This window comes from Caretta caretta, chromosome 10 (genome assembly GCF_965140235.1).
Source record: "Caretta caretta isolate rCarCar2 chromosome 10, rCarCar1.hap1, whole genome shotgun sequence".
NCBI lineage: Eukaryota > Metazoa > Chordata > Testudines > Cheloniidae > Caretta > Caretta caretta.
The window spans coordinates 37,873,200-37,888,133 of NC_134215.1; the positions used below are offsets into that span (position 1 = coordinate 37,873,200).

Consider the following 14,934-nt stretch of genomic DNA (forward strand, 5'->3'; position numbering starts at 1 on the left):
CAGCGTCCGAGGGCAGGCGTGGGGGGGCTGGCAGGCAAGCTAGCAGCCGACCAGCACTCGAATGGCAACAACAACAACAAAAAAAAAACGAAGAAAAACCGTCTGGCCCGGTCGCGGGGGGGGAACTAAAGCAGGGGCAAAAAGCAAGGAAAGCCCAGGCCAGAGGGCAGCAGGACATGGCTAGAAGGGAGCCTTCTTCCCTGGAGAGGGAAGAAAGTTTGCTATAAATTAATTAAAGCACCTGAAGCCAGTCACATGATAATATCTCCCTGCTTCAATCAGACAAGAGGAGGAGTTGAAGCAGAGTGGACTGGCATTGGAGCAGAGAGCAGTTTGGAGGGAAGCAGAGGAGAGTTTAGAGAAGTGCTGCAGTGGGCTAAGACGACCAAGACCCTAGGTAAAGGGACACCTGATTTGTGCAGAGGGAGGGCAGGAAGCCCCACAAGCTGAAGGGCAGGAGAGGGAAGTAGACCAGGGGAAGGAACTGCTAGTTCTAGTGGTTTACCGCTATCCCTAGGGCACCTGGGCTGGAACCCGGAGTAGGGGGCGGGCCCGGGTCCCTCCCTCTCCACTCCCCTCTTCTAGGACACTAGTGGGGCAATTAATACCCCGGTTCAGGGGTAAGAAACGGTGCGCCGATGCCTCCCTCACCCCCCAGAAGAGAAAGCGCAAGACCCCTCATAGTAGTGCCGGTAATTTGCTGCACGTGGTGTGAGAAGTGGGATCTACGCGCTGGGGACTTAAACCAGGGTTAGCCATCCCTAAGGTCAAGGCCCTAATACAAGCCACCACAGCCCAGCAGGAGGCTACCCGGGTCCAAGCAACTGCCCAACAGGAGGCGACTCAGATGCAGCAGGAGACTAATCATCTGTTGATGAGTCAGGCTGCCCAGGACCGAGCCCTGCTGCAAGAGCTGGTGAACCAGATGAAGGCCCTTATGGAGCTGAACCACAACTGCGACGGGACCCAGATCGTACGGGCCCACCACTGCCTACAGAAAATGACACACGAGGATGATGTGGAGGCATACTTCCTGGCTTTTGAAAGAGCAGCCCAGTGCCCCAACAGGGAAGAGTCTATGCAATGTAATGTTGAGGATCATGGGGAGCAATGTGGCCTAATCGACCTGGTAGGGGTCGCAATGACCTTGCATGGGTATACAAGATCAATAAAAATGAATGGTATTGAGACCACAGCATTAATAGATTCCGGGAGTGTTGTCATGCTGGTCTCAGGGAAGTTGGTGGGGCAAGACCAACTAACCCAGGCCAAAAACACAGGGGTAACGTTCGTTCGTGGCACCGTAAATTTCTACCCCACAATCCCGGTACGGATTGTGATGCAGGGGAATACTACCAGAGTGACTGCAGGGGTGGTCCCCAGGCTCCCCTACCCTGTCTTAATTGGTAGGGACTTCCCCGGCTTTGAGAGCTTACTCCCCCCAGTAGAGCCAGGGGAGGGTAGCAACCTCTGGGTTGAGACGGAGGCACCTACAGATAGCCTCACCCCAATGTTTGTCGAATTTGTCCCAGAGTTATTCTCATCCCCCGGAAAACCCCAAAAGTCTAGGCAGGAAAGGAGGGCAGATAAAAGATTGGGGTCCAGGATTCTAGCAGAGAACCAGAAAACCTCCCTTGTTGGTAGACGAACCTGTTCAGAAGGCCAGGAGATAATTCAGGCCAGTGAGGACTCGGAGGCAGTTCCTAGCCCAAGTAGAGGCAACCCAGGGGGCAGAGTAGAAACAGGCCCCCTGGAATTAGGTCAGATTGGTACCGCACATGAGAATTTTGGGCAGGACCAAACCAATGACCCGCTATATGCAAATGTGAGGGAGGAGATAGTTTAAGTAAATGACGTACCTGTGGAAGGAAAGGCCCAAATTTTATGTGCTCAAATGCGATCTGTTGTACGGGATAGCACAAATACGAGGGGAAGAAGTAGAACAACTTAGTCGCACGGAAACCCACAAGGGTAGTACTAGAGTTAGATCACAGTCATCTATTTGGGGGACATCTAGGAGTAGACAAGACACTGGATAGAGTCCTAAGAAGGTTTTATTGGCCAGGATTACATGCAGAGGTCCAGCGCTATTGTACCTCCTGTCCTGAATGCCAGTTGCATAGCCCCCAACCTCACTTGCGGGCCCCATTAGTACCTTTGCCTATTATTGAAGTCCCTTTCGAGAGGATAGCCATAGACATAGTGGGCCCACTGGAAAGATCGGCATGGGGCCACCGAAACGTACTAGTCATCCTTAACTACAACACACGGTATCCAGAAGCCATTCCTTTAAGAAACCCCACATCCAAGGCAATAGAAAAATAACTACTCCAGCTTTTTGACAGAGTGGGCATCCCTAAGGAGATCCTGACAGACCAAGGACATACTACAACTGTCGGGCGAAAGTACGGAGATTTCAGTTGGGGGAATGGGTGATGGTGCTAGTGCCGACAGCAGAAAGCAGACTCCTCGCCAGCTGGCATGGACCATATGAGATAGTGGAAGCCATTGGGGAGGTGGACTATAAGGTCAGACAACCAGACAACCGAAGGCCAGAGCAAATGTACCACATCAACTTACTGAAGCCCTGGCGTGACCGAGAGATGTGCCTGGTCATTCGGGGAGCTCCATTCCAGACAGACGACCCACAGGGGCAGGTGAAGATATCTCCTGAGTTGACCCCAGAACAACAAACAGAGGTCATTGATATGATGCAACGGAACCGGGATGTGTTCTATACACAGCCAGCCCGTACGACACTGGTCCAACATCATATTGTCCCCAGGCCCGGAGTGAGGGTGATGATAAGACTGTACTGGATACTGGAACCTAAAAGGGAAGAAATTAGGACAGAAGTGAAGAAGATGCTGGAACTCAGGGTTATTGAAGAATCCCACAGTGAGTTGTCCAGCCCTATCATCCTAGTTCCCAAGCCTGACGGCACCCTAAGGTTTTGCAATGACTTCCGGAAGTTGAATGAAGTATCCCAATTTGATGCCTATCCGATACCACGCATTGACGAGCTAGTTGATCTAACTAGGCAAGGCCCAGTACCTAACCACTCTGGACCTGACCAAAAGATATTGGCAAATTCCCCTGGCCAAGAATGCCAGGGAAAAGACTGCCTTCTCTACACCCGATGGCCTGTTCCAATACACTGTCCTCCCTTTTGGACTCCATGGGGCCCCTGCAACATTCCAACGACTTATGGACAAATTGCTGCGACCCCATGCCAAGTATGCCTATCTAGATGACTTAGTCATCCATAGCTCTGACTGGAAAATGCACCTAGGAAAAGTAGAAGCGGTGCTAGACGCCCTGCGGAAGGCCGGCCTCACTGCCAACCCTCTCAAGCGCGTGATAGGACTAGCTGAGGCCAGATACCTTGGGTATGTAGTAGGGAGAAGTTTGGTGAAACCCCAATGGAATAAAGTAGAGGCAATACAAGGTTGGCCTCGACCAGTCTGCAAAAAGCAGGTCAGAGCATTTCTAGGGGTGGTAGGATACTATCAGAAATTCATCCCTCATTTTGCCACAAGAGCATTGACGGATTTCATAAAGGCTCGGGGCCCCGAGATAGTAAAGTGGACTGATGCAGCAGAAGGAGCATTTGCAGATTTAAGGACAGCCCTTTGCTGCCATCCAGTACTCATAGCTCCAGACTTCGAGAAGGAATTCATCCTACAAACAGATGCCTCGGAGGTAGGGCTAGGAGTCGTCCTTTCGCAGATGGTAGGAGAAGAGGAACACCCGATCTTGTACCTCAGCCGGAAACTCCTCCCCAGGGAACAAAAGTACACCGTCGTTGAAAAGGAATGTCTGGCGGTAAAATGGGCTATGGAGACTCTCCGCTACTACCTACTGGGGCGGCGGTTTACCCTCGTAACAGACCATGCCCCACTCCAGTGGATGCACAGAAACAAGGAGAAGAACGCAAGAGTGACTAGGTTGTTGTCACCCTGATTCTCATGGGTGACTTTAATTTTCCTGATATCTGCTGGGAGAGCAATACAGCGGTGCATAGACAATCCAGGAAGTTTTTGGAAAGCGTAGGGGACAATTTCCTGGCGCAAGTGCTAGAGGAGCCAACTAGGGGGGGCGCTTTTCTTGACCTGCTGCTCACAAACCGGGTAGAATTAGTGGGGGAAGCAAAAGTGGATGGGAATCTGGGAGGCAGTGACCATGAGTTGGTTGAGTTCAGGATCCTGACACAGGGAAGAAAGGTAAGCAGCACGATACGGACCCTGGACTTCAGGAAAGCAGACTTCGACTCCCTCAGGGAACGGATGGCCAGGATCCCCTGGGGGACTAACTTGAAGGGGAAAGGAGTCCAGGAGAGCTGGCTGTATTTCAAGGAATCCCTGTTGAGGTTACAGGGACAAACCATCCCGATGAGTCGAAAGAATAGTAAATATGGCAGGCGACCAGCTTGGCTTAATGGTGAAATCTTAGCGGATCTTAAACATAAAAAAGAAGCTTACAAGAAGTGGAAGATTGGACATATGACCAGGGAAGAGTATAAAAATATTGCTCGGGCATGTAGGAATGTTATCAGGAGGGCCAAATCTCACCTGGAGCTGCAGCTAGCCAGAGATGTCAAGAGTAACAAGAAGGGTTTCTTCAGGTATGTTGGCAACAAGAAGAAAGCCAAGGAATGTGTGGGCCCCTTACTGAATGAGGGAGGCAAACTAATGACAGAGGATGTGGAAAAAGCTAATGTACTCAATGCTTTTTTTGCCTCTGTTTTCACTAACAAGGTTAGCTCCCAGACTGCTACGCTGGGCATCACAAAATGGGGAAGAGATGGACAGCCCTCTGTGGAGATAGAGGTGGTTAGGGACTATTTAGAAAAGCTGGATGTGCACAAGTCCATGGGGCCGGACGAGTTGCATCCGAGAGTGCTGAAGGAACTGGCGGCTGTGATTGCAGAGCCATTGGCCATTATCTTTGAAAACTTGTGGCGAACCGGGGAAGTCCCGGATGACTGGAAAAAGGCTAATGTAGTGCCAATCTTTAAAAAAGGGAAGAAGGAGGATCCTGGGAACTACAGGCCAGTCAGCCTCACTTCAGTCCCTGGAAAAATCATGGAGCAGGTCCTCAAAGAATCAATCCTGAAGCACTTGCATGAGAGGAAAGTGATCAGGAACAGCCAGCATGGATTCACCAAGGGAAGGTCATGCCTGACTAATCTAATCGCCTTCTATGATGAGATTACTGGTTCTGTGGATGAAGGGAAAGCAGTGGATGTATTGTTTCTTGACTTTAAGCAAAGTTTTTGACACGGTCTCCCACAGTATTCTTGTCAGCAAGTTAAGGAAGTATGGGCTGGATGAATGCACTACAAGGTGGGTAGAAAACTGGCTAGATTGTCGGGCTCAACGGGTAGTGATCAATGGCTCCATGTCTAGTTGGCAGCCGGTATCAAGTGGAGTGCCCCAAGGGTCGGTCCTGGGGCCGGTTTTGTTCAATATCTTCATAAATGATCTGGAGGATGGTGTGGATTGCACTCTCAGCAAATTTGCGGATGATACTAAACTGGGAGGAGTGGTAGATATGCTGGAGGGGAGGGATAGGATACAGAGGGACCTAGACAAATTGGAGGATTGGGCCAAAAGAAATCTGATGAGGTTCAATAAGGATAAGTGCAGAGTCCTGCACTTAGGACGGAAGAACCCAATGCACAGCTACAGACTAGGGACCGAATGGCTAGGCAGCAGTTCTGCGGAAAAGGACCTAGGGGTGACAGTGGACGAGAAGCTGGATATGAGCCAGCAGTGTGCCCTTGTTGCCAAGAAGGCCAATGGCATTTTGGGATGTATAAGTAGGGGCATAGCGAGCAGATCGAGGGACGTGATCGTTCCCCTCTATTCGACATTGGTGAGGCCTCATCTGGAGTACTGTGTCCAGTTTTGGGCCCCACACTTCAAGAAGGATGTGGATAAATTGGAGAGAGTCCAGCGAAGGGCAACAAAAATGATTAGGGGTCTGGAACACATGAGTTATGAGGAGAGGCTGAGGGAGCTGGGATTGTTTAGCCTGCAGAAGAGAAGAATGAGGGGGGATTTGATAGCTGCTTTCAACTACCTGAAAGGGGGTTCCAAAGAGGATGGCTCTAGACTGTTCTCAATGGTATCAGATGACAGAACGAGGAGTAATGGTCTCAAGCTGCAGTGGGGGAGGTTTAGATTGGATATTAGGAAAAACTTTTTCACTAAGAGGGTGGTGAAACACTGGAATGCGTTACCTAGGGAGGTGGTAGAATCTCCTTCCTTAGAGGTTTTTAAGGTCAGGCTTGACAAAGCCCTGGCTGGGATGATTTAACTGGGAATTGGTCCTGCTTTGAGCAGGGGGTTGGACTAGATGACCTTCTGGGGTCCCTTCCAATCCTTATATTCTATGATTCTATGTTCCTATCCCTGCAGCCCTTCCATTTCCGGGTACAGTGTAGGGCTGGAAGCCAATACGGCAATACTGATGGCCTATCATGACAGCACTGCCTCTCGTCTGAAGTAGCCCAACCCCATGGTTGAGCAAAGGGGGGGGGGGGGGGGGGATACGTGATACAGCATGGCCAGAGGGCAACAGGAGAGTGTTAGAAGGGAGCCTTATTCCCTGTAAAGGGAAGAAAGTTTGCTATAAATTAATTAAAGCACCTGAAGCCAGTCACATGATAAAAACTCCGTGCTTCAATCAGACAAGAGGAGGAGTTGAAGCAGAGTGGATTGGTGTTGGAGCAGAGAGCAGTTTGGAGGGAAGCAGAGGAGAGTTTGGAGAAGTGCTACGGTGGGCTAAGAAGACCAAGACGCTAGGTAAAGGGACAACTGATTTGTGCAGAGGGAGGGCAGGAAGCCCCGCAAGCTGAAGGGCAGGAGAGGGAAGTAGACCAGGGGAAGGAACTGCTAGTTCTAGTGGTTTACTGCTATCCCTAGGGCCCCTGGGCTGGAACCCGGAGTAGGGGATGGGCCCGGGTCCCTCCCTTTCCACTCCCCTCCTCTAGGACACTAGTGGGGCAGTTAATACCCCAGTTCAGGGGCAAGAAACGGTGCCCTGAACCCCCCCCCCCCAAGAAGAGAGAGCGCGAGACCCATCATAGTAGTGCTGGCAATTTGCTACAGTATTTTGCCCACAATCCCTTGCTGGTACCAAAATACAATAGCATTCTGCATTCACATGGGTTGGGTGTCCCTTATAGAAGTGAATTGTTCTAATGTGGCACCAACATGGTAAGAAATCAGAGAAGTAAAAGAAACACAAATCTTCCTCTTCTCTCTAGCCATGAAACCTGGGAAAGTGCAAATACAGCAAGGGAAGGCGCCTGCTTCAGGGAGCATGGTGTATAGGAAGCGATCTGGACAGACCTCTGAGACAGCAACAAACTGGTTCACACCATCTGATAATAGCTTCCAATTCAGCTTTGCACTTCCTGAGATGGATCCACAAGCAACCAATGGAACTTTGGAAGAGGCCCAGGGGGTAGGTGGCTCTGAACAGAGGCCCATCAGTGTAAGTTCACTCAAATCTTCTAGTTCTGGGGAAGTGTTGAACTTTTCCACCACTGGACAAGAGCCCAAGTTTGCTTTCAATTTTGTCATCCCAGATAAAGATGGCCCCATGATGCCGTCTGTTGTTACAGGCCAAAGAGCGGAGAGTGTAGCAGAAAATGTGACATCACATGGCTTAGCATCTGCAGGACCAATGAAGCATTCAACCCTGTTGGAGGCTAATATGCCTGAGGTTGTGGGCTGTGTGGGTGGAGGATTAGGGAGAGAGGCTCTCTTTTTTGAGACCCCAAAACCAGAGATTGCTTCTGTAGATGAGGTGAAGGCAGGGAAGACAGCAGCAGCTGGAGCGCCCAAGAAGAAGAAGAAGAAAAAGAAACCATCAAATAGTAAGAAGGAGATGGCAGAAGCTGAGGTCAGCAAGAAGGTGAAGGTGGGAGCCAGTGGGTGTGAAGACACAGATTTGTCCGTCCAGGACAAGACCATGCAGGTATGTGAATTATTTTCTGGCTAATAAACATAACCTCACTGTTAAGGCTCCATAGTTTCGTTGGAAGGGAAAGTTAATGTATGTGTGGGGTTTCTAAATCTGTGTGGTGGCACAGGCTGGAAACGAATAGCCATTTATTGCTGCTTATCCCATTAGGGTTTCACTGTGACCAGAAACCTAACAAGTGGGGGTGGACTAGGTGGCTCAAGTTGATGTTACTTTTCCCTTCCCTAGAACCATGTCTGAGAGTCTGCAAGTGCTTTGCAGACATGTAATGATTTAGACCTTGTAGCATCCCTGGCTGGTAGGTGGTATCCTCATTGTGCAAATGGTGAAATTGAGATACAGAGAGGTTAGCTGACTTGGCCAAGATCAAGATTGTCACAGAGCCAGGAACAGAGCCCAGAAGACCTCCTGCGTCCCAGTCCTTGTCTCTAGATTTATAATGACACGGAAAGAGGTTGAAGGCACCAACTGCTCTGAGTCCTGTTTTTAAGAGATCATTAAAGTACACCTTACCATCTGCTAATGCTGCACTGAAGTCTGTAGTTTCTGTTATGTTTTTCTTTAAAATGTCAGTGAATTTAGGCCTCATGAATGGTCCCAGATCAGCAAGGCTGGAATGTGAAGGCTGCAACACAGGAAACAGCTGTGAGAGGTTCCTCCATCACCCAACTGCTGTGCCTCAACCCTGACCTTGAGAGCCCCCCTCCAAGAGTGTGTGTGTGAGGTGGGAGGGTTCAATCTCTGGCCATTCTGTTACTGGCCTCTCTATTGAGACAGACAACTGCAGTGGTTTATGCGATATGGACAGCTGTCCATTAGGAACTGGACTGAGACGCACAGACACACCTCAGAAGATGAATCTCAGCAACTACTGCCCTAGACCAGACCAGCCTGGGGTGAAAAGCCCCACAGCCCTTTACCTGACTCCTGAGGTATCCATCCCTCAGGTGGGCACTGTATATAAGGCACCAGTGGGTAGCTTTCCTAGGTAACCATGAATTAAATCCAGTCTGTTGGGTATGCTGGATAACACTTAGGCTATGTCTACAGTACGAAATTAGGTCGAATTTATAGAAGTCAGTTTTGTAGAAAGCGTTTTTATACAGTCGAGCGTATGTCTCTCCACACAAATGCTCTTAGTGCATTTAGTCGGCGGAGTGTGTCCACAGTACCTAGGCAACCGTCGACTTCCGGAGCATTGTACTGTGGGTAGCTATCCCACAGTTCCCACAGTCTCTGCCGCCCATTTGAATTCTGGGTAGAAATCCCAATGCCTGATGGGGCAAAAACATTGTCACAGGTGGTTCTGGGTACATATTGTCAGGGCCCCCCTTTCCTCCCTCCCTCCGTGAAAGCAAGGGCAGACAATCATTTTGCGCCTTTTTTCCTGGGTTACCATGTAGATGCCATACCACGGCAAGCATGGAACCCATTCAGCTCACCGTCACTGTATGTCTCCTGGGTGCTGGCAGACACGGTACTGCATTGCTACACAGCAGCAGCTCATTGCCTTTTGGCAGCAGGCAGTGCAGTATGACTGGTAGCCATCGTCGCTGTACTCCAGGGTGCTCTTTTAGCTGACCTCGGTGCGGTTGGTCGGGGCACCTGGGCAAACATGGGAGTGACTCAGCCAGGTCATTTCCCTTTTAAGTTTCGTCTCATGGAGATTCAGTCCTGCCAGCAGTCCTACTGCACCGTCTTCTAATGAGCAGCCAGGAGACGACGATGGCCAGCAGTCATACTGCACCGTCTTCTGCCGAGCACCGAGGAGATGATGATGGCCAGCAGTCGTACTGAACCGTTTGCTGCCAGCAAGATCTATAAAGATAGATGAAATGGATCAAAACAAGAAATAGACCAGATTTGTTTTCTCCTCCCTTCCTCCCTCTCTCCGTGAAATCAACAGTCTGCTAAACCCAGGGTTTTGAGTTCTAGCCTTGAGGGGGCCATTCTGTTTCTCCTTGATGCAAAGCCATCCCCTTTGTTGATTTTAATTCCCTGTAAGCCAACCCTGTAAGCCATGTTGTCAGTCGCCCCTCCCTCTGTCAGAGCAACGGCAGACAATCATTTTGCGCCTTTTTTCAGCGCATACGCCATAGCACTGGGAACATGGAGCCCGCTCAGATCACTGCAGCAATTATGAGCACTATAAACACCGCATGCATTATCCAGCAGGATATGCAGAACCATAACATGCAAGAAAAGCGAAACCAGGCAAGGAGGAGGCGACTGCAGCGCGGTGATGAGAGTGATGAGGACATGGACATAGACTTTTCACAAAGTACGGGCCCCTGCAATGTGCACATCATGGTGACAATTGGGCAGGTTCATGGCATGGAACGCCAATTCTGGGCCCGGGAAACAAGCACAGATAGGTAGGACCGCATAGTGTTGCAGGTCTGGGACTATTCCCAGTGGCTGTGAAACTTTTGCGTGCATAAGGCCACTTTCATGGAACTTTGTGACTTGCTTACCCCTGCCCTGAAGCGCAAGAATACCAAGATGAGAGCAGCCCTCACAGTTCACAAGCGAGTCGCGATAGCCCTGTGGAAGCTTGCAACGCCAGACAGCTACCGGTCAGTCGGGAATCAATTTGGAGTGGGCAAATCTACTGTGGGGGCTGCTGTGATGCAAGTATCCCACACAATCAAAGATCTGCTGATATCAAGGGTAGTGACCCTGGGAAATGTGCAGGTCATAGTGGATGGCTTTGCTGCAATGGGATTCCCTAACTGTGGTGGGGCCATAGACGGAACCCATATCCCTATCTTGGCACCGGAGCAGCAAGTACATAAACCGAAAGGGGTACTTTTCAATGGTGCTGCAAGCACTGGTGGATCACAAGGGACGTTTCAACAACATCAGTGTGGGATGGCCGGGAAAGGTACATGACGCTCGCATCTTCAGGAACTCTGGTCTGTTTGAACAGCTGCAGCAAGAGACTTACTTTCCAGACCAGAAAATAACCGTTGGGGATGTTGAAATGCCTATAGTTATCCTTGGGGACCCAGCCTACCCCTTAATGCCATGGCTCATGAAGCCGTACACAGGCACCCTGGACAGTAGTCAGGATCTGTTCAACTATAGGCTGAGCAAGTGCAGAATGGTGGTAGAATGTGCATTTGGACATTTAAAAGCGCGCTGGCACAGTTTACTGACTCGGTTAGACTTCAGCGAAACCAATATTCCCATTGTTATTACTGCTTGCTGTGTGCTCCACAATATCTATGAGAATAAGGGGGAGACGTTTATGGCGGGGTGGGAGGTTGAGGCAAATCGCCTGGCCGCTGGTTACGTGTAGCCAGACACCAGGGCGGTTAGAAGAGTACAGGAGGGCGCAGTGCACATCAGAGAAGCTTTGAAAACCAGTTTCAGGAATGGCCAGGCTACGGTGTGAAAGTTCTGTTTTGTTTCTCCTTGATGGAAACCCCCCTTCCCCCCCCCCCCCCCCCGGATTCACTCTACTTTCCCGTAAGCTAAGCACCCTCCCCTCCCCCCTTCGATCACCGCTTGCAGATGCAATAAAGTCATTGTTGCTTCATATTCATGCATTCTTTATTTATTCATCACACAAATAGGGAGATAACTGCCAAGGTAGCCCGGGGAGGTGGTGGAGGAGGGAAGCACCGGGTGGGGTGGTGGAGGAGTGAAGGACAAGGCCACATAGCACTTTAAAGCTTTTATTGAATGCCAGCCTTCTGTTGCTTGGGCAATCCTCTGGGGTGGAGTGGCTGGAGCCCCCCCTCCGCATTCTTAGGCCTCTGTGTGCAGAGGCTGTGGAACTTGGGGAGGAGGGCGGTTGGTTACACAGGGGCTGTAGCGGTGGTCTGTGCTCCTGCTGCCTTTCCTGCAGCTCAACCATACACTGGAGCATGAGTTTGATCCTCCAGCAGCCTGAGCATTGACTCCTGCCTTCTTTCAGCAAGCTGACGCCACCTACCATGTTCAGCCCACCACTTCTCCTCACGGTCATATTGTGTTTTCCAGCACTCTGAGATTGTCTGCCTCCACATATTTTGCTGTGCTCTGTCAGTGTGGGAGGACAGCATGAGGTCAGAGAACATTTAATCACGAGTGTTTTTTTTTTTTTTGCCTTCTAATCTTCACTAGCCTCTGGGAAGGAGAAACATATGCAACTGGTGGAGGGGAAAAAAATGGGGAGAGTGGTAGTTAAAAAAACACATTTTATAGAACACTCTTTCACGGTAAACCTTGCTGTTAACGTTACATAGCACATGTGCTTTCATTACAAGGTCGCATTTTGCCTCTTATTGAGGGTATGCTGGTTTGGTGTGAGAGATCACTCACACAGGGCTGGGCAGCAGAATTCGGCTTGCAGGCAACCATGGTAAGCCACAGTCTTTTGGCTTCTTTAAGCTTCATAACGTGGGAATGGTTTCAAACACCAGCACCCTCATTTCCCATACGAAGTAGCCGTTGGGTTGCCCATTAAAAATGGGTTGGCAATTTAAAAGGAGGGCTGTGGTTTTCAGGTTCACGTGCAGCAGAAACCCAACTAACCCCCCCCCCCCAGCCCCCTCCCCCACACACACCCAATTCTGTGGGATGATGGCTTCACCCCCTCCCCCCACCGCATGGCTAACAGCGGGGAAGATTTCTGTGCAGCCACAGGCAAACAGCCCAGCAGGAATGGGCACCTCTGAATGTCCCCTTACTAAAACCACGCTGTTTCAACCAGGTGACCATGAATGATATCACTCTCCTGAGGGTAACACAGAGAGATAAAGAATGGATGTTGTTTGAAGGCCAGCAAACACCAGGGCCATATGCTGCCATGCTTTGTTCTGCAATGATTCCCGACTACATGCTACTGGCCTGGCGTGGTAAAGTGTCCTACCATGGAGGACAGGATAAGGCTGCCCTCCCCAGAAACCTTTTGCAAAGGCTTTGGGAGTACATCCAGGAAAGCTTTATGGAGATGACCCTGGAGGATTTCCGCTCCATCCCCAGACACGTTAAACAGATTTTTCCAGTAGCTGTACTGGCCGCGAATGCCAAGGCAAATTAATCATTAAACACGCTTGCTTTTAAACCATGTATAATATTTACAAAGGTGTACTCACTAGAAGTCCCTTCTCCATCTTCAGGGTCTGGGAGCCCACCTTGGGTGGGTTCGGGGGGGTACTGGGTCCAGGGTGATAAACAGATCCTGGCTGTTGGGGAAACCAGTTTCTCCGCTTCCTTGCTGTGAGCTATCTACAACCTCCTCCTCATCATCATCATCTTCTTCTTCTTCACCCCCAAAACCTGCTTCCAGGTTGCCTCCCACTCCTTGGATGGAGTCAAAGCACAGGGTTGGGGTAGTGGTGGCTGCACCCCCTAGAATGGCATGCAGCTCATCATAGAAGCGGCATGTCTGGGGCTCTGAACTGGAGCAGCCGTTTGCCTCTGGTTTTTTTGGTAGGCTTGCCTGAGCTCCTTAATTTTCACGTGGCACTGCTGCAGGTCCCTGTTATAGCCTCTGTCCTTCATGCCATTGGAGATTTTTTCAAATATTTTGGCATTTCTTCTTTTCGAGCGGAGTTCTGCCAGCACGGATTCGTCTCCCTGTACAGCAATCAGATCCCGTACCTCCCTTTCGGTCCATGCTGGAGCTCTTCGGCGATTCTGGGACTGCATGGTCTCCTGTGATGATGAGCTCTGCATGGTGACCTGTGCAGGTGAGCTCGCCTCGCTGGCCAAACAGGAAATGAAATTCAAAAGTTCGCGGGCCTTTTCCTGTATACCTGGCCAGTGCATCTGAGTTGAGAGCGCTGTCCAGAGCGGTCACAACTGAGCACTCTGGGATAGCTCCCAGAGGCCAATACCGTCGAATTGCATCCACAGTACCCCAAATTTGACCCAGCAAGGCAGATTTCAGCGCTAATTCCCCCGTTAGGGGTGGATTAAAGAAATAGATTTTAAGAGCCCTTTAAGTCGGAAAAAAGGGCTTTGTCGTGTGGGACGGGTGCAGGGTTAAATCGAGATAATGCTGCTAAATTCGACCTAAACTTGTAGTGTAGACCAGGCCTTAGTGTTTGGACAGCTCCTTCTGTTTTCACAGACATTAACTAGCTAACACTTGCACATCCCTGGGAGGGCAGGGCAATAGGAGACAGGACACTAGATTCTCTTCTGGGTTTTGTAACTCACTCACTGTGCAACCTTGGGAAGGTCACTTCACCTCTCTCTTCCTTAGTTTTCCCCACTGGAAAATGACTTATTTTATGTTTGTATAACTGCTGTCAGACCAAAGGCTCCCATAGTGCTGGACAAACATAGGCAAGCAAACCTTCCACATACAGGTGTTGGGAGGCTTCAGTACTGTTTGTGCAAAGGCTTGAGATCATCAGGTGGAAGGTGCTGGACATAAAGTGGCTTCAGGAATATGAAGTGAAACCAGCTCTGAGGGTGTGAAAACATGAACATTCAACTCCTAAATCTGTAGATCCTTGATTTTCCTTGCTGACTAACAGATGCAGTTTTAGTTTTGGGGCAATTTCATTTCCTCCCCTCTCTGTGTTCTGTTTTATATAGCAGTCAGTTAAACAGCTGTGGAAGGAAGTGGATTGGTGTGTGGAACAGCTGGAACTTGGCCTGAAGACACAAAAATCCACTCCAAAACAGGGTGAGTAAGCCAGAGAGTGTCTTGTTGGAAGGGAAGGGAGGCAGAAGCAGTGATGCAGGGAAAGAGCAAAGGGAGAGAGTTATATTCTGTGTGCGCATGTCTCTCCTTTCCAATGATTCAGCTGAAGAAGCTCTCCATGCCATCAAGACACTCCGCAGTGACAAGGCTGTGCTGGCAAAGAAGTGTCAGGTCATGCGAGCCATGTTTGGAGATTACAAGAAGAAGATGGAGGAGGAGAGACAGAAACAACTGAAGCTCATGCAGGCAGGTATGAGAGGCAGACCTACATAAGGGTCCAGGATGGGAAACCA

At 50.0% G+C, this 14,934-nt stretch overlaps 1 protein-coding gene across 7 annotated transcripts in view; it reads left to right on the forward strand.

Moving 5' to 3' along the window:
* The window catches only part of C10H8orf33 (chromosome 10 C8orf33 homolog), a 44,813-nt gene that overhangs the window by 15,827 nt on the left and 14,052 nt on the right, over window positions 1–14,934 (forward strand). For 4 of the 7 annotated variants that reach the window (XM_048868038.2, XM_048868036.2, XM_075132895.1 and 1 more), the window contains exons 5-7: window positions 7,274–7,989; window positions 14,533–14,623; window positions 14,745–14,891. In XM_048868038.2, the coding sequence (XP_048723995.2) occupies window positions 7,274–7,989; window positions 14,533–14,623; window positions 14,745–14,891 (954 nt within the window). Of the gene's footprint in view, window positions 1–7,273; window positions 7,990–10,080; window positions 11,539–14,532; window positions 14,624–14,744; window positions 14,892–14,934 lie in introns of those variants that run through there. The other 3 variants (XM_048868040.2, XM_048868039.2, XM_048868041.2) reach the window with 3 other exon arrangements.